Genomic DNA, 18,775 nt, shown 5'->3' with positions numbered 1-18,775 from the left:
TGTTTTTATTTCTCATTTCCACCTACTGTTCTTTTCAGTTTTAGGCAAGACCTGGTCAGAACAGTTGGCATTACATAAACAATTTCATATTAACATTACATATCAATTTATTCCTGATTAGTTTACTTAATTGGAATTAAATTTCCACAGTGGAATATATTCAATGGGAAAAAACCTTCCATATCAAGGTAAAACTTAAGTGTTTTTACACTTCAGACGGTGATCTTTTCATTGCTACTTACCAACTTGTTGAGGAAACAAAATTTTAACTATTTTCCAACAAGACCTCCTCATACTTCATCCTGGCTTCAAAAAGTTAAAACATCAGGAGGTGACCAAATCAGCATTATGGCCTCAAGCTTTCCTGCTATTCACAAGAATCACCCTCAAGTCTACTCTAACATTCAAACTGATCATGACAGATTTGATCCTGTCCTCAGCTCCACATCACTGGAGGATCCCCAGAACATGCAGATCCCCTATTGTTCACTTTGATTGCCCACTTTTCTGCTAAACTCCCTCCTCTTCAACTCAGAGTCCAATTATCAACCTCTGCTTTCAATTCACTGACAATTAAGGACAAGGTTTTCGAGAATACACCAATTAATTAAACTGTTAAATACAACAAAAAGCCTACAAATATAACTCAGGAAGTTAGAGGCTGGTAAGCCTGATGTTAGTAGTGAGTAAATGAATGTGTCCCAAGAGATCAGATATACCAGAATTTGTATAGCCAGGGACTGATAAGGGATGTATTATAGTAGGTCATGTTTAACCAATCTTGTAGTTTTTTGAGGAAGTTACCAGGAAAGTTGATGAAGGCTGTGGATGTTGCCTACCTGGACTTTAGTAGGGCCTTTGACAAGATCCCATATGGGAGGATAGTCAGGAAGGTTCAGGTGTTCCATATTCATGGTGAGGTAGTAAACAGGATTTGACATTGGCTATTTGGGAGAAGCCAGAGAATGGAAGTGGATGATTGCCTCTCAGATTGGAGGCCTGTGACTGGTGGTGTGCTTCAGGGATCAGTGCTGGACCATTATTGTTTGTTGTGTATATCAATGATCTGGATGAAAATATGGTAAATTGGATAAGCAAGTTTGTAGATGACACTAAGATTGGAGGAGTTGTGGACAACGAAGAAGGCTTTCAAAGCTTGTAGTGGGATCTGAACCAGATGGAAAAAATAGGAGATGGAATTTCATGCAGACAAATGTGAGACTACGTTTTTTGGAAGGACAAATCAAGGTAGGGCACTGAAGAATATAGTACAACAGAGGGATCTGGGAATACAGATATATAATCCCTGAAAGTTGCATTACAGGTAGAAAGCGTGTAAAGAGAGCTTTTGGCATATTTGCCTTCATAAATCCAAGTATTAAGTATAGGAGTTGGGATGTTATGGTAAAGTTGTTGAAGACATCGGTGAAGCAAATTTGGAGTATTGTGTGCAGCTTTAGTCATCTAACTACAGGAAACACATCAATAAAATTACAACAGTGCAGCAAAGATTTGGAAGGGTGTTTCCCAGACTTTATGTACTGAATTACAGAGAAAAGTTAAACAGGTTAGAACTTTATTCCCTGGAGCATCGAAGAATGACGGGAGATTTGAGAAAGATGTACAAAATTATGAGGGGTATAGACTAAAAAGTAGGCTTTTTTCCCCCAGTGGTAATGCGAGATACAAATCAGGATACATGGGATAAAGGTGAGAGGGAAAAAGTTTTAGTGGAACATTAGGGGAACTTTTTCACATAGAGAATGCAACAGCTGTCAGATGAAATGATGAATGCGGGCTCATTTTTCACATTTAAGAAAAATTTTGACGTAAATGAATGAGAGGGATATGGACTGGGTGCAGGTCAGTGGGACTAGGCAGAATAGTTTGGCACAGTCTAGAAGGGTCTGTTTTCTGTACTGTAACATTCTACAGTTCTATGGTTACATACAGCAAAACCCATCGGAATAAATATGGCAGCTCACCAACTTGCTAATGACAAACAAATACAGAGCAAGTTTCAAGATAGTAAAGGAAGTCACCATTTGTATTACTAACTAACATGATGCTCAGACAAAAAACAAAAATGTTGGAAATATTGAGATCAGGAAAGAGTCTATCTTTCAGTTTGAGGACTTTTCATCAGATCCAAAACATGAGCACTTTTCCATGGATTCTGCCTGGCCTGCTATGTATACTCAATTTTATACTTCAATTCAATATTTCAATTTTTCATCACTCCTGCCTGGATAAAAATTTAAAACAATAGGTGGTGGAAATACTCAGCATTTCAGAGAGCATTTTCCACTGATGTTGCTTGCCCTGCTAAGAGTTTCCAGCATTTTCTGTTTTTGTTCCTGTTCAATCACCTTCAGAGAGCCGTCTACCACCACCACTCTCCTCTGCCAGGCAAAACTTGTTCTCACTTTGAACAACTTCTCTTTTAACTCGTCTCACCATCCAAATCAAAGGAGTAGCCACATGAGTCCAAACTATGCCTGCTTGTTTGTGGGCTTTGTGGAGCAATCCATGCTGCAAGCCTACTGTTGTATGCGGAGGAGGCATGGCCTCCTTGCCTATTGCTGGTGGTCACGAAGCCTCCCCATCTGAAACTCCTTCAGAAGTCACATCATCTGTTAGCAGGGGGTGCACTTTCTGTTTCACTCAAAGTTTTAGTTATAGGCTCAATTTCCGATTTGAATTTAAATTTTCAAATGCTGTGAGGACCCCTTTTGAATTACTTTTATAATCTTTGATTTGTTACGAAGGTAGAAATGTTGACTAATTTATCCCTCCGATAAGAATTGTCTTTTTTTTGGCCAAACAGTTTCTTTCTTGGTAGTAGGTTTAGATTTTCCTTTTTTGATATTAAAATAACATCAATATAGTATAATCTGTTTGATTAAAATGTGGAGCACCTTGGATGAAATGAAATTATTTAAGTGCAATGTATAATTTTGAATTTTAACATATATGTATTCCATATTTTTGGATATAAAATTCCAATGTTAATAAAAATATTGGACAAAAAGTTACAAAGTTACAGTTTACAGGTGGAATGTCAGTTAAGATTGGGCTCAGACCACTGGTCAGAGCACACCTTGCTGGATCAAATCACCTAGCTAGAGCCCTGTATTTAGCACAAGCACAAAGGACATTCACTCTCTCTGCCTTGTGGTGCTAGCCCTGGATACCACTCCACGCCAGGTCGCTACTACAGACGTCGCTTGGAATGGTTGTGGGTAAGATGCACACTGCACTGAAGCTGAGCCATGATTTTGCTATAGCTCAACACTGGCAATAAAGCCGCCATTCTCAACTGATCAGGGGTCCCAGAGCCTGCGTATACCCCTGTGGATTCAATGGCACCAGATCCACTGCCTCTTATTCAGGGGTCCAGGAAGGTATTCATAACCCCTGCTTAGAGTGTGTAAAAGTTTGCATCACCTGTATGAATTAATAATTGTGTACCGTTTAACATTCTCCTGTTTGTTTCCTGTCACGAATTTTCCCACGTTTATAAAGGTTTATAAAGGTCAGCAAAATGTCATGAGCTGATGACCCTGTACGATCAGAATTTATTGTCATGAAGAAGTCATGAAATTCGTTGTTTTGCGGCAGAATCATAGTGAAAAACATTCACATTATAACCATCTAACAACATTACTGTAAAAAAAAAGTAAAAATAATAATGCACAAAAAGTGAGGCAGTGTCTTTGGTTCATCGATTATTCAAAAATCTGATGGCAGTGGGGAAGAAGCTGTCCTTGTGGCGCTGAGTACTTGCCTAAAGGCTCCTGCACCTTTTTTCCGATGGTAACAGGGTGAAGTGGGCATGGCCTGGGTGGTAGTGGTGAGGATAGAGGCTGCTTTTTTTAAAAAATAAAGACACTGCCTCTCAAAGATGTCCAAAATGGAATTAAGTCTGATACCTGTGATGTCACAGGCCATGTTAACAACACTTTGGAGTTTATTCTTGACCTGAGAGTTGGCACCTCCATACCAGGCAGTGATGCAACCAGCCAAAATACATTTCTTAGTACACCTGTAGAAGTTTAAGAGAGTCTTCGGTAGCATTCTGAATCTCCTCAGACACCTCACAAAGTCCAGCTGCTGGCGAGCCTTCTTTGTGATCGCATCAACATGGAGGCTCCAGGGCAGATCCTTGGAGACGATGAAACCCAGGAATTTACCCTCTCCATGACTGAGCCCTCGATGAGGACTGGGTTGTGTTCCCCTGACTGCCTCCTGAAATTCACAATCATCTCCTTGGTTTTGCTGACATTTTTGTAACACCTTTCAACGAGCTGATTTATCTCCCTCCTGTACGTTTTCACATTGTGATTCTTCTGCTAACTGTGGTGTCATCGAAAAACTTGTAGACAGCATTGGAATTGTGGCTGGCGACACAGTCATGGGTGTATGAGTAAAGCACGCATCCTTGGGGTGCACCTGTGTTGGCAATCACCAAGGATACAGTGTTATTTCTAATTTGTACTGACTGTGGTCTTCCGATGAGAAAGTCAAGGATCCAGTTGCAGAGGAGGGTAAAGAGGCCTAGAGTTTGTAACTTCTTGACCAGTACTGAGGAATAATGGTAGTAAAGGCCGAGCTTTAGTCAATGAAGAGCAGCTGCATGTGTGAATTGCTGTTTTCGAGGTGATCCACAGCCAGCGATATTACATCTGCTGTGGAGCAATTATAACGATAAGGCAAATTTCAGTCGGCCCAGATCTTTGCTTAAGTACATATTAATTTTGGTCATGAGCAGTCTCTCAAAGCATTTCATCGCAGTAGATTTAATGTTCAATGTTCTGTCTGCAAACTGCCATGTTGAGGAGGAGGTCAACAGCCTCAATGCATTATGGATACCCATCCAGATAAATGGATAAAGAGTTCTACCAGATTAATACCTTCATTATTCTCGATTATGGGTTTTGCAGGTTAAGCTAGCATTTGTTAATCATTCCAAATTGACCTTGAGATAGTAGTGATGAAACATCTGTTCCAACCACTACAATTCTTCTGGTGGAGGTGGTCTCACAGGACTGTTGGTTGGAGAGATTTGGAATAAATGATGAAGAAACCAGGGTAGAGTATATCTGGAAGGGGAACCGATGGATGACGGTACACTCAAGTCCTGCTCCCTTTGCCCTTGGTTACTGAGATGAAATTATGACAGTAATTGGAGGCAATTTTGCAGATGCGACACAGTTGCCATTGCAGTACTAGAAGAAATTAATGCTGGTATTTGGATGGGGTACCAAGTGGGCTGTTTTGTCCTGAATGATGCTCAGTTTCAATTGATGCACAAATGCATAAAGAGCATTCTCTCACCTGCCTTACCTAACCCAATGATTGTAAAGCTTTGGATGTCAGTTTGCTCAGAATAGGTTTCCTGCGCCCAGAGTTGAATCCCAGTCTTTAGCGCTGATGAAACAACCAAGTGGGTTGCTAACCTTTATCAGATGGCAGTTCAGAGTGAACTAACTCTGGCATTGCAGACATCAGTGTAGGTAATCAATGACAGCTCCCCTCCCCACAAAACATTAATGAATGTAGTAGGCCAACAAGCCACTAATTTCATGTCCATAATCCACAATTCTTCGTAAACTTACATTTATCAAATGAACTTAAAATTCCACAGCTGGCATGGTGAAATCTGAAGAGGTGTCTCTGGATTGATACCAGACGAGCAACATAACTTTCAAGGTTCTCAATGAAACATTGTGACGATACAGGCATTTGAAAGGGACAAAAGGGAAGGTATTTGTTGCAGGACACAGTGCTCTACTTTCTACTGAATAATTCAGCTCAGCTGAGAGCAAGGTTTCTATAATACAGATGCTGTTTAATATCAAGGGAACATTTTTGTCTTTTCTTCCATTTGGCACTGGGATGGCACAAATGTTAGCGCTTGTAGTGGAGCAAACTACTGACTAATATTTTTAACCAGTCTGGACCATTATTTTAGGCCATTTATCCACTTGACAATTATGTCGAAAGGAGGCGACGCAAGTCATTCCTCTCACCGACTCATGCACAGTGGTGACATGATGTAATAACATATCTAAGTTTAGAGAAAATTAGGTACAATATTAAAAGATAGAAAGTTTCATTTTGAAAAGATATGGAACCTATTCATAGAATACTATCACAATTGGTAGTTTTAGGTAATTTGGATGCTCCAGTGATGCTCTGTCTGCCCTCTGAGGGTTGCTACTTGATCCATTTTTGCATAATTTATTTTCCTATTAAGTGACCTTGATTAGAGGGAGGGGTTAGATTAGTACCAGTTTTTAGTTTTTTTCTGCTTTTTAAAAAAAAAGATAATTTGATTATTTATGGTTTAATTATGATTGTCCTAGATCATAACAATTACTTTGATATTATTCCAAGGTATGACGAGTGATGGTATAATGTAATTCAAATGGCTAATATGCATAATTATTTTAACAAAATATGTCAAATTAACAATTATGGATGAAATTGGTAGTAAAGTGCATTTATATTAATTATAATATACATATATGTGTATATGTTATAATATTCCTTTGTTATATTAATAGAATACGTATATGGGATTATTATGTTAAACTCAATAAAAATATTTTTAAAAAGAAAATTCAGTCTAGTCTTTGTACTGCAATAACTCATCTCGAAATACCCCTTCAGTCCACAATGTTGTGTCCATCAATACTGTTTTGGGCCCAGAGGACCCCAAAACCCAGCAGCAACAGAAATTCACCAAGACAAATGGTTACTTAAACAAAAGTTACTTTTAATGTTCTTTCAACAAACCCTAACTTATTACTATTAACTTAACCCATTCTAATTCTAAGCACACATGGATGTAATGTGTGTGTCTAAGTTCAGAAAAGTTCTTTGATTCACAGTCCAATCTCACTTCTCACTCCTCCAAGTTCACCGGAATCAGGCAATTCTTATACTGTGCATAGAATTTAACATTTTGAATTTCACTAGGCTTTGGTGCTTGAAAGCTAAATAGTTACCACTCAGGAAGGTTCTTGTCGGTTTTAAGAGAGAGATTTGTTGCTCGTTAGTCACAAACTGATTCCTTCTGATCAGCCACTTCAGTGTCTTGCCAAAGAAACTTGCCCCATCAGGGTTTTCCAGATGATAACCTTTTTCTTTCAGGTCACCACAGAGTTCCTTTTCTGTTTCCCTTATTTCAAGTGAAACATTATACAGCCAACCATCTCCTCTTGTATAGACCACAAGGGCTTTGAACAGGTTGAACTAAGAACTCACAACCCGTCTTCAAAAAGGTTTTTTTTCCACAAGCTTGCCAGCTTGTCAAGTTCCAGTCCCAGATGCTGCTGCTAAACTGTAGAATTGAATTCTCTCTCTTTCTCTCACTCTCTCTCACACACACACACACACACAGAAAAGCCTGTTTGAGTCTCTCTGCTTGCAAAACCACATGACCTTCCTAGAACAGCAAACTGCACCGGACTGAATCTTCCAAGTCCGTTCATCTGTTGCTTTAGAAAACAATAATCCATTACTCCACAGCATGTCCAATTAACATCTACCTGTGAAGTCCTTATAGGCATTCTTCCAAGTTTTTGCAAAGGCACATGGTACCTGGACTGTCTGGCTTGAGCAGAGATCTCATTTTAAAATGAGATCTGTTTTGAAGTGTTTGTATCTGTGCGTAACCTACACTAAAAAAAAACCTGCCACAATTTATCTCCTTTACAACTTATCTATTACAATGTAAAATATAACATAATCTGTCACAATACAAACCTAATCCATGATCAATTTCTAACCCTTCACGACCTCAACCCATAACCCCAAAATCTTCTTTCATCCATTTACCCAAAAGATTTTGGAGTGTCTCTATTGTACCAGCCTCCACCACTACCCCCAGCAGTGCATTCCAGGCACCCAACTACTATTTGAAAAAACAACCACTGACATCTGATCTAAACTTTCCTCCACTCACCCTAAACTAAATGGAAAGAGCCTACTCACTTTTACTGTCTATATCTCTCATCATTTTGTAAACCTCCATCAAATCTCCCCTCATTTTTCGACACTCCGAGGAATAAAGTCCCAACCTGTTTAATCTTTCCCTATAATTCAACCCCTGAAGACCTGGCAACTTCCTGCTACATCTTTTCTCACTATTTCGATCTTACTGATATCCTTCCTATAGTTAGGTGACCAGAACGACACACAATTCTCCAAATTTGGCCTCACCAATGTATTTATTGTACAACCTCACCATAACATCCCAACTCCTATAATCAATATTTTGATTTATAATGCAAAAAGCTTTATTTACAACCCTATCTACCTGTGATGTCACTTTTAGGGAATTATGTATCTGCATTTCCAGATCCCTTTTTTCTTCTGGACTCCTCAATGCCCTACCATTTACTGTGTATGTCCAACATTGGTTTGTCCTTCCAAAGTGTAACACCTCACACTTGTCTTTATTAAATTCCATCTGCCATTTATGACGTTCAGGTCATAAATATATTTCTACTTCAGAATTTTCAATTTTTCCAGCATGCATTTTCTAACAATGAACTTATCACAAGTGTGCAACTCTTTCCACAGATTACAATCAGGCATCTGAATATGTTCTTCTGCTTCTCATCACTGCATGTCCATTTTGAGCCAATATAATTTCAGACTTGTCCACCTCTAGAGTAATGGTACTCACATTTTATATTGAATGATGCCACTGCCGACTGAGCCTCCTCTCCCGTAACTTTATTCCGAGCAATACACTGAAACTCTCCATTGTCCTCCCTCCGATCCACTGCTGTGAACTGCAGATTGCTGCCTTCAGTGAAGCGCCTCTCTGATGTCTTTACAGGCTTCCCATTTAGGAGCCACTCAAATACAATATTTGTTGGAGTTTGAACCTCACAGCGAAGAATTGCACTGCGTCCATGTAAAGCATCTTGGGAATAGGGTTCTTTGGTGAAGTGAATTCGTGCCTGCAAAGAGCACACTGGAGAAAGAAAAATAACATTCAATTATCATCAATCCCAAACAAAGTAGAAATCCTGTAAATACTCAGCAAGCTGACAGCATTTGTTAAGAAGGGAGATAGAGGTTCATGTACAAGTCACTGATTTTTACCCTTTTTGAAGGTTTTGTACTACCTGCTCTGGGCTTATTTCTAAATTCAGGCTGAAGGTAATAAAACTGAAGTCACTCCTATTAAAGTAAGATTTTATGACATCCAATTAATAATGCATTTGAACCATGAAAACTTACAAGTATCATATTTATGAAGCTTTAGTCAACCATTGCACACAATTTTTGAGTATTCTATCCAAAAATTAATTGCCCAGAGATAAGGTAGGTTGCATTCCATGGTGTCCAATGTCCAATTGCATTTCTATAGCACTTACAATATAATGTCCCATTTTACTTGAACAGAATTTTTCTTTTAATTTTATCAAATTTTTATTTGATTTTCATTCACTGTTGAATTCACTGCCACATCTTTTCCAGGAATGCTGATCTCGACATTTGACAGTGCTCTTCCACTGATGCTGTCTGAGGTACTAAAGTTTCCAGAATTTTGTATACTTATTTTCAATTAAAACTTAAATTCTATCTTGCACTATCAGTGTACTGTCTGAATAGCATTCAAAACAAAGTTTTTTGTTATCTCTCAATGAATTGAATTGTTACATGCACCAAGTCAGAGAAAGATACAAGAACAGAAGACAAAGTCAAAAAGTAAAATTTAAGAAGTAATTACAAGCTAAATAGGTTTTAATGAGGGCAGACAAAGCCAAAATTAGCATTAAAAATCAAGAGTGCACAATTGGCCAGAAACAGAGAGGCACAGAGAACCAACTTTTCTAGCAGAGGGAGGAATAGGAATGATGAAATTGAGAAGTACAACAATTTTAAACTGATATGCTATTGGAATTAGCATCAACATCTTTGGTGTACCTTATGCAAGTGTTATGGGCCCAGAGAACCCCAAAACCCAGCAGCAATAGTAACAATGGTTACTTAAACAAAAGTTGCTTTTAATGTTCTTTAAGCATGAAAACAGGATCAAACTTTAACTTATTACTATGAACTCAACCTAATTTAACCCCCTTCTAATTCTAAGCGCCTATGTATGCAATGTGTGAGTACGTTTAGAAAAGTTCTTTGATTCACAGTCCAATCTCACTTCTCACTCCAAGTTCACAAGGATCAGGCAATTCTTATACTATGCACAAAATTTAACATTTATGAATTGCACCAGCTTTTGGTTCTTTAAAGGTAAATGATTACCACTCAGGAAGGTTCTTATGGTTTTCAGAGGGAGATTTGTTGCTCGTTGGACACAAACTGATTCATTCCAATCAGCCACTTCAGTGTCTTTCCAAAGAAACTTGCCCCATAAGGGTTTTCCAGATGATAACCTCTTTCTTTCAGGCCACATTATTTCAAGTGAAACATTATACAGCCAGCCATCTCTTCTTGTATGGACCACAAGGGCTTTGAACAAGCTGAACTAAGAACTCATAACCAGTCTTCAAAATGGGGTTTTACACAAGCTCGCCAGCTTGTCATGTTCCAGTCCCAGCTTCTGCTGCTGAACTGTAGAACTGAATTCTCTCTCTCTGTGAGAAAACCACATCACCCTCTTAGAACTGCACTCAGATTGCCGCATCAGACCCAATCTTCCAAGTTCATTCATCTAGTCTATCCAAAACAATAATCCATTACTCCACAGAATGTCCAATTAACACCTACTTGTGAAGTCCTTATAGGCATTCTTCAAAGTTTTTGCAAAGGCATCTGGAGCCCGGACTGAGGCTTGTGAAGAGCTCCAGCATTTTAAATGAGATCTGTTTTTAAGTGTTCGTTTGTGACCTACCCTTAAAAAAAACCTACTATGGCGGCTCACCACAAGGCAGGCAAATAGGCCCCGCTTGTAAGCCACGCGGTGGGGCAGCCAGCCAAAATGGTGCCGTCGGGGGTTTCCCTTCCTTCCAGCTCGGGGCTCAGAAACCCGCGCTTGGGGACCACGTGATGCCCGGATGACGTCAGCGCCCTCCAGCGCGGTTCTCAGCCAGGTCCGGGCTGGGAGTACAAGTGCAGCCCAGCAGCCTGCAATAAACTAGTCTGCTCACTGAGCTCAACCCGTCCGGTTGCGTGTGTTATTGCAGGAGCAGAGTAGCCACCGCTACACTGCCACAATTTATCTCCTTTAAAATAACATAAAACATAATCCGTCACACAAGTTTCATGAGGGATGAAAGGATTCAGTGGGTTGATTGTTTTAAATATGAATTTAAAATAACTGTCCCATTTGGATGACCATTGCACATTCAACCTCAGGAGTCTCTACTACCATTCATTAGTTTACGACATACTTCCAAACTATCTGTTTGTATGATGGACAGAAAAGGTTAAAAGGCTGGATCTAGTATATTTATTTATGCAATATGGACATCACCAGCATTAAGTATCTCTCTCTCGACTGGCCCTGAACTGAGCACCTTGGTCTACATTTTGCACAAACAATTGAGAGTCAGCAACAATGATCAGCCCAGATCTACATTTTGGCCAAATTAGTGGTAGCAGATGCCGTTCCTTGCCTTCCTCCTCCTCCTCCCTCTGCCTTTTAATTCAGATGTCTACATGCTTTTCCTGGTTGTTGATGAAAGGCTCAGGCACAAAACTTTGTTTATCTTTTGTTTCCTATGGATGCCACATGACCTGCTGAGTGTCTCCAGTAGATTTGTGTATTGCATCAAAACCAGCATCAGATGTTCCTGTTCAATTCAGTGAACCCTGTATGTATTGTGGCATCCAGTATTTTTTGGTTATGATCAGAATTTTGTAAAAATTCTGTAATTAAAATTAATTCCTCTCAGCTGTAGGTTTTGAATTAGTGTGTCCATATCCAGAGAGAAGTTAGCCTTAAGCCTACTGAACTAATGCAGGCAAATGCAATTAGTGTGGATAAGCACAACATTCTGCATGGAAAAGATGGGCTGAAGGACCATTTCTATGATGCAGGAATGGAGCAACTAATCAAGAGAGCAGAGATATTCCCAATTCAGAACAGTGGGTGGATCTGAAATGCCTGTGGATTCATATAATTTACAGCAGTCTGTTAACCTCTCAGCACAACTCTGGGATAGGGCAATAAAACAGAGCACCCAGGGAAAATTCATGCAGTAACAGAGAATATACTAACTACACAGAGTGGGCATTCAAAGTCAAGCTTAAACCTAGAGGCAGCAGCCCTAACTGCTGAGAGATTATGCTGCTTGTAAAATATTTCTCTCATTCATTCAGTGAATTGCTGACATAAGCTGATTTTGGGTTAGTTTTGTGTGCAACTATCAACCAAAATTGGACGGACCATTATGTCACAGGAAACTTTAAAGCTAAGCCTCTAGATGATCGTTCTGCTAACTCTTCAGGAGAACTGTACTATCACGAGAAGGCTTGAGGCAACTTTAATTTCAGCCTTCAATAGATTCATTTTAAGATCAAAATCAAGTCAATTAACTTTTATTAGAAAGTTCAGCAAACTGCTCAGCTATGTACCATTAAGTTAGAACCATGAAACAAAATTATTTAGCCATGAACAGAAAGGTAGGGTAAATTATATTTAATTGAAGGAGTAAGGCTGTACAATCTCAGAAGACATTACTTGCGACATGGTGTGCAAGAAAAGCAAAAGCAAGGTTATATTGCCTCTGGTGAACACCTGAGGCTTTCATTTAAAATGTCAAGATGGAGGGGGTGGATGAGTAAGAGAGCAAACACAGGAAATCAAATCATTTGATGCCCTAGAAAGGGGTTGAGAGAGCAGAAGGCAGATCTGTTGACGCGAGGAACCTGTGGCAGTATTGGAGGAGGCTGACATGAAGCAACAGTAAGATAGATTTATGAACTTCGAGTTTGTCAGGCTGGTACAAGTCCCACCCTGTCTGTAACAAGATTGTATGATCTCCTTGTATTTCTGTGTTTTCTCCAGGGGATCCAGTTTCCTCTCACATTCAAACGTGTGGGTTAATGGGATATAAATTGGGCGGCACAGACTCGTGAGGCAAGATGGCCTGTTACTGTGCTGTATGTCTAAATTTCAAAATGTATTCAAAGAATCTTCTAGAAACCCATTATAATTTGGAGTTTGTATGAGAGTGGGATGTGTGAGCATTTTACAATTCTATCAATAATTTTAACTTGGAGAACAGAGTTCTGCAAAACATCTGGACAATACTGACCATTGAAAACTGCAGTTACTCTGGCTCTATTCAAAAAATAAATCTGAAGTAGAGGACCAATTTGGGAATTAAAGGTAGTGTTGAGCATTACCATTCAATTAAAAACCTTAACTTGTTAAAATGAATACAGTATCACTGGTTTTAAACTTACATCAGAATTCATTTGCTGCCACAATAATTGTGCACAGACATTCAACATCATTGCAGGGAGTAACGTGCCAGCTCTACTTTGGTGAATCGAACAACTAGAAGTTACTGGAGTGGCACCAAATGCAAGACAAAAACAGGCAACTCCAGAAGCAGCTAATTGTTTATTATTCTGAGCCAAATTGTACAAAGCCAGTTAAATCTGCCAACTCTCCTGGCACAATTCCCAGGTTAAACTTGTACCACTAGGGGTTCAAGTTGCACATTGAAATTTCAATTACTTGGATATTTAAGATATTTTCTGTTTTATACAGCACAACATAATAATTAATACACAAAAATGCTGGAAAAATCCAGGACCTGCATATGGAAAGCAATACACAATCAACGTTTAGGGCATTGAGTCCTTTGGGAATGCAAAGATCATGCAAACACTCTATTAAAAAGGTTGGGTGGTGAGCAAAGGCTTCCAGGAGATCAGTGAATGTCAAGGGATGGGAAAGAAAAGAGCTAAAAGGTGATGGCAGGAGGAGTCAGAAGGCTGCTAAAGATGCTAAAGGAAGAAGGGAAAGGCGGGGGGGGGGGGGAACTGGAGGAAGGAAGGAAGGTAGAGACGACCGACAGGAGAAAGAAGGTGTCACAGGAATGAGGGAAAATATGAGGGAGACAAAGGGGAAAGAAAATGGGGAGAGGTTACTAGTAATTTGAGGTTAACATTATTGCTCTCTGGTTGGAGACTGCCAAATCAGGGCACAAGGAATTTAAACATCTTTGGTTTTCCTGAAGAAGGGCTCAGGCCTGAAACAACTACTGTAAATTACTTTTCATGGATACTATATGACCTGACGAGATCCTCCCCATTTTTGGGTACTGCTTCTGTTCTCCAGCATCTGCAGACTTCTTGTTTTTGTCACCATGAAGAGTTCATTTTGTGTAGAAAAACATTTTGAGTAGAAGAACTCGTTACAAAGGAAGAAGATCTGGAAAGCTTTATATGTATGAAGTTGTGCACAATCTTAGCAAGAAAAAAGGTGAACTAATAAATTATGCTGATTTTCAAAGTGTTATAAAAACTATTGCCAAGCAATTTGTATGCATTTAATTACCATATTTGACAGCATATAAAACACACTTTTTCACCCCAAAATTGGCTCAAAAATATCCCCCATGTCTTGTATGCAAAGTTGAAATGTCCGGTAACATGATCTGTCCATTGAATTTCATGAGTGAAACTGCCGTGCGCATGCAGATAAAACTGATCAGGTTAGACATGGGGTCTTGGGTTGTTGGCCAAAGTAGACAAGTGAGATTCAGGGCACCAATTTCATTAACATTGGATTCCTTGGGGCATGCAGCCATGGCTCAGCTTCTCCTTCCGCCCCCACATGGGGATGGTGAGCTATGACATGGAGAATCAGCCTCCTGTTCACCGGCTGCAGTTTCCCAGCAGATCCTGTGCGTGGTGGGAACTGGGCGCTGAACATTGCCCGGAGAAGTGGCAGTCTGACCTGGGTCTGATGGCAGATTAGCTGGTCAGTGTGCGCCATATCTGGCGGCGTTGACAGAGCTGTAACTGTGCTGCTGCTTTAGCAGAGAAGTCAGGAACTGCAGGTGCCCAAAGGAATGTGGTCACTGCAAGGGTGCAGAGGGAACGTGGCATTTGCTGCTGAGAGAGGCTCCATACGGAATTAAAGTGGTATTAAAAGTACCAGAGTGCAGGGACATGGAGACTCTGATTCAGAGGTAACACAAAAAAGTTTATTTCGGCAACGTATTCCTTGTTCCAAGCGGAGAGCTTGAAACTGGGGCTTCATAGGTGTTAGGTCTGCTTTGTTCGAGAATGAGTGAGTCAGACACCAGACTGAGTCGAAATCAAGGTTCTTTATTACCGGATTGTAACACTTGCAACTAACAGTGTTAGTTGGAGAAGGCGCATTCTAACGATATCAGCAAGTGGTGTTTTTTTTAATACCCCAGGACACGCACTTAGTAAATTATCATACCATTACATTGTCCAATGAATAAGCTGTTGCTACCCTTCTCTGTTAGTCTGCTGCACATCATTCTTGTTATTGCCACATTTATCTTGAGTGTACAAGGTCACACCTGCATCCTGTTACTCCTTAGTACTGGGTGACTCCTTCTCCGGTCCCAACTCATGATGTTTTTACCTTACATAGGTCAAGGCAGAGATAGGAGTCGGACCTTGATGTTATGATAGATGAATGGTGCTGGTTGGACCTGTGTCACGATAGCATGACCACAATAATTAACTCATGATATAGACTGGTGCAGTATAACTTTCTTCACCAGCTATACTTCATGCTGCAGAAATTGAATAAAGGTAAACCAGAAATTTCAGATCAATGTTTCATGTGCGGCACAGAAACAGGAACCTTTCTGCATTCAACCTGGTCATGCTCCAAGGTAGAGCTAGGCCAAGCCCTAGAGAAAATTATAGGTAAAGAGTTTCCACAGGACCTAGAGTTATTCCTGTTGGGAAACATCATGGACATAAGGTTTACAATGAAATTGTCAAAATTTCAAATATAATTTGTGTTGATCGCTCTGGCGGTGGCCAGGAAGTGCAAAGAGGTTAACTGGAAGTCAGACTCTTATCTGGGCATTTTGCATTCCTATCAGGCTAAGTTGAGATGAATGTAAGAGACCTGGAGGACTAGTGTTGAGTTCCGACAGACCCTGTGGTTAATGTGTTTTTCTTTTCCTTTTTTATTTGTTATTTGCCCTCAGTCAGTGGCGTCTTGTTTTTTTTATGTTAAATAAGCGTTTTAGCCTTTTCATACATTAATTTTCTTAATTTAAATGGTTAATTTTTTTTGTTGTGGGGGGAGGGAGAAATAAAACCAGACTCAGTAGAAGAAATGTAAATAAACTTGATGAACATGATTGTTGTACTGTGAATTATGGAAAAAAATCATAAAATCTTAAAAAGTGGTATTAAAAATAATCTGTTGTGTGAAATTAAACTTCTTTACGTTGAAGTGCTTTACAATGGCTTGTGCAGGTGGGTCAAGGAATTGAGAGCATTTACCTGTAAATACACTAAAAAAAATTATTATTCCCTATTGAAATGGGGGGGAGTGGGGGTCTTGTATGGCGTCAAATATGGAACTTTGAAATCTTCAATTTAAATAGTCAACTACAAGGGTTAAATTATCTTTTTAGAATTAAATTGATACAATTCCTGAAGTTGAAACGTTGTCTATTTTTCCAGTAGTAAGACAGGAAGATCTGCTGACACCACAATTGAAATAAAAGCAAGACAAATAACCAACTTGAGCCTTGAGCCCCTCATCTATTTTTCAAAAGCAAAATTCCTGAAACATTGCAAATGCTAGAAATCTCAACCAAGTCCAAACAATGGAAATTATTAGCATCACAACCCCAAATATTAAAATTGCTTCTCTTTTCACAAATTCCTGACAAATATTTCCAGTGCTTTGCCTCCTGTTCTCTGCTATCTAGTTTGTTAACTGATGCAGGTATGGATATTAAGTGTGGCTTCTTCCCTGCACCACAATATTCACACTTTAGTCCATAACACCAAGACATTCAGTCTGCCCCTATATTTCAGTTGTCATTTTTAAATTTTCAAGTGAAAAGCAATGCAATTTAATTGTAAATTACACTAATGAGACACCAATTTCTTTCCCAAATGCAAATTAGACCTAGTACTTTGAGCCTTCTTTCAGAAAAATAGAGGGTTATTGGTATGAGATAGGGAAGGTTTAATTTGTCATGAAAGTTTATATAGGTTTGCTACCTGTGCCAAGTGCAACTGAGGACAAAAATGGAAGGTTAAGAAAAATGAATGTGTGGCTGAGGGGCTGGTATCAAGGACAGGGTTTTGGCTTCTTGGATCATTGGGATCTCTTTTGGGAAAGGCATGACCTCTACAAGAAGGATGGGTTACACCTAAACCCAAAAGGGGTCAATATATTGGCAGCTAGGATTGGTACAGCCGTCGGGTGCGGTTTAAACTAATTTGGAAGGGGGGTGGGAACCTGTATGATAGGGCAAAGGACAGAAAAGATAAAACAGGAAAAGTTAGGTTAGGCAGCGAAAGTAAAAAATCAGAAAGAGCAAGGAGGGTGAAAAAAGCAAATCTGAAGGCTTTATTATCTTAATGCAAGAAGCATTCTGAACAAGGTAGATGAATTAGCTGTGGAAATTGAGATAAACAAATATGATTTGATTGGGATTACAGAAACATGACTGCAGGATGGGCAAGCCTGGGAACTTAAAATCCCGGGGTATACGATATTTAGGAGGGATCGGCAAGAAAGAAAAGGGGGTGGGGTAGTATTGATGGTGAGAGAAGGGACTGACACGATTGACAGGAAGGATATTAACTCTGAAGATGTGGAATCTATATGGGTAGAACTGAGGAATAGCAAGGGGCGGAAAATGTTAGTGGGGGTGCTATATATGCCTCCAAATAGTAGTGTAGAGGTGAGGGAAGGCATTAAAAGATAAATTAGAAAAGCGTGCAATAAGGGAACAGCTGTCATCATGGGAGACTTTAATTTGCATATAGATTGGACTAGTCAAATTGGTAAAAATACAGAGGAGGAGGAATTCCTTGAATGTTTACGGGACGGTTATCTAGACCAATATGTCGAGGAACCAACTCGGGAGCAGGACATTTTAGATTGGGTATTATGCAATGATAAGGGGCTAATCAGCAATCTTGTTGTGCGAGGCCCTTTGGGCAGGAGCGATCACAATATGATCGAATTCTCACTCGACATGGAGAGTGATGAAATTAAAACCGAGACTAAGGTCCTGAATTTAAATAAAGGGAATTATGATGGTGTGAGACGGGAGTTGAGTAAGATTGATTGGGTGGTGTTTATGGGGGAGTTGACTGTGGATAGACAATGGAAAGCATTCACAGATCTAATGGAGAAATTGCAAAAATCATTTATACCGGTTTGGCATAAAAATAAACCAAAAAAGGTGACTCAACCGTGGATAACAAGGGAAATTATAGACAGCATTGGGTCCAAAGAGAGAGCATATCAATTGGCCAAAAAAAGTACCGCAACCGAAAACTGGGAGCAGTTCAAGATGCAGCAAAGGAGGACGAAGGGATTAATCAAGAGAGCAAAAATAAATTACGAAAGTAAGCTTGTGGCAAAAGCTTTTATAAATATGTCAAGAGGAAATGATTGGTGAAATCCAGAGTAGGTCCTTTGCAGTTGGAATCAGGGGAATATATAATGGAGAATAAGGAAATGGCAGACCAATTAAATTCTTACTTTAGTTCTGTTTTTACAAGAGAGGATACAAATAACCTCCCAAGGATGATGGGAAACATAGAGACTAATGCAAGGGAAGAACTGAAAGAAATCAGTATCTCTAAG

The 18,775-nt window shown here is 39.6% G+C and overlaps 1 protein-coding gene across 2 annotated transcripts in view; it reads right to left on the bottom strand.

Moving 5' to 3' along the window:
* The window catches only part of LOC138737212 (inactive tyrosine-protein kinase 7-like), a 315,556-nt gene that overhangs the window by 151,635 nt on the left and 145,146 nt on the right, over positions 1–18,775 (bottom strand). For both annotated transcript variants that reach the window (XM_069887883.1, XM_069887885.1), the window contains one exon: positions 8,699–8,992. In XM_069887883.1, the coding sequence (XP_069743984.1) occupies positions 8,699–8,992 (294 nt within the window). The remainder of the gene's footprint in view (positions 1–8,698; positions 8,993–18,775) is intronic.

Source organism: Narcine bancroftii, chromosome 6 (genome assembly GCF_036971445.1).
Source record: "Narcine bancroftii isolate sNarBan1 chromosome 6, sNarBan1.hap1, whole genome shotgun sequence".
Taxonomy (NCBI): domain Eukaryota; kingdom Metazoa; phylum Chordata; class Chondrichthyes; order Torpediniformes; family Narcinidae; genus Narcine; species Narcine bancroftii.
Note: the sequence above shows the minus strand (reverse complement) of the source record. Positions and strands in the feature narration are given on the sequence as shown.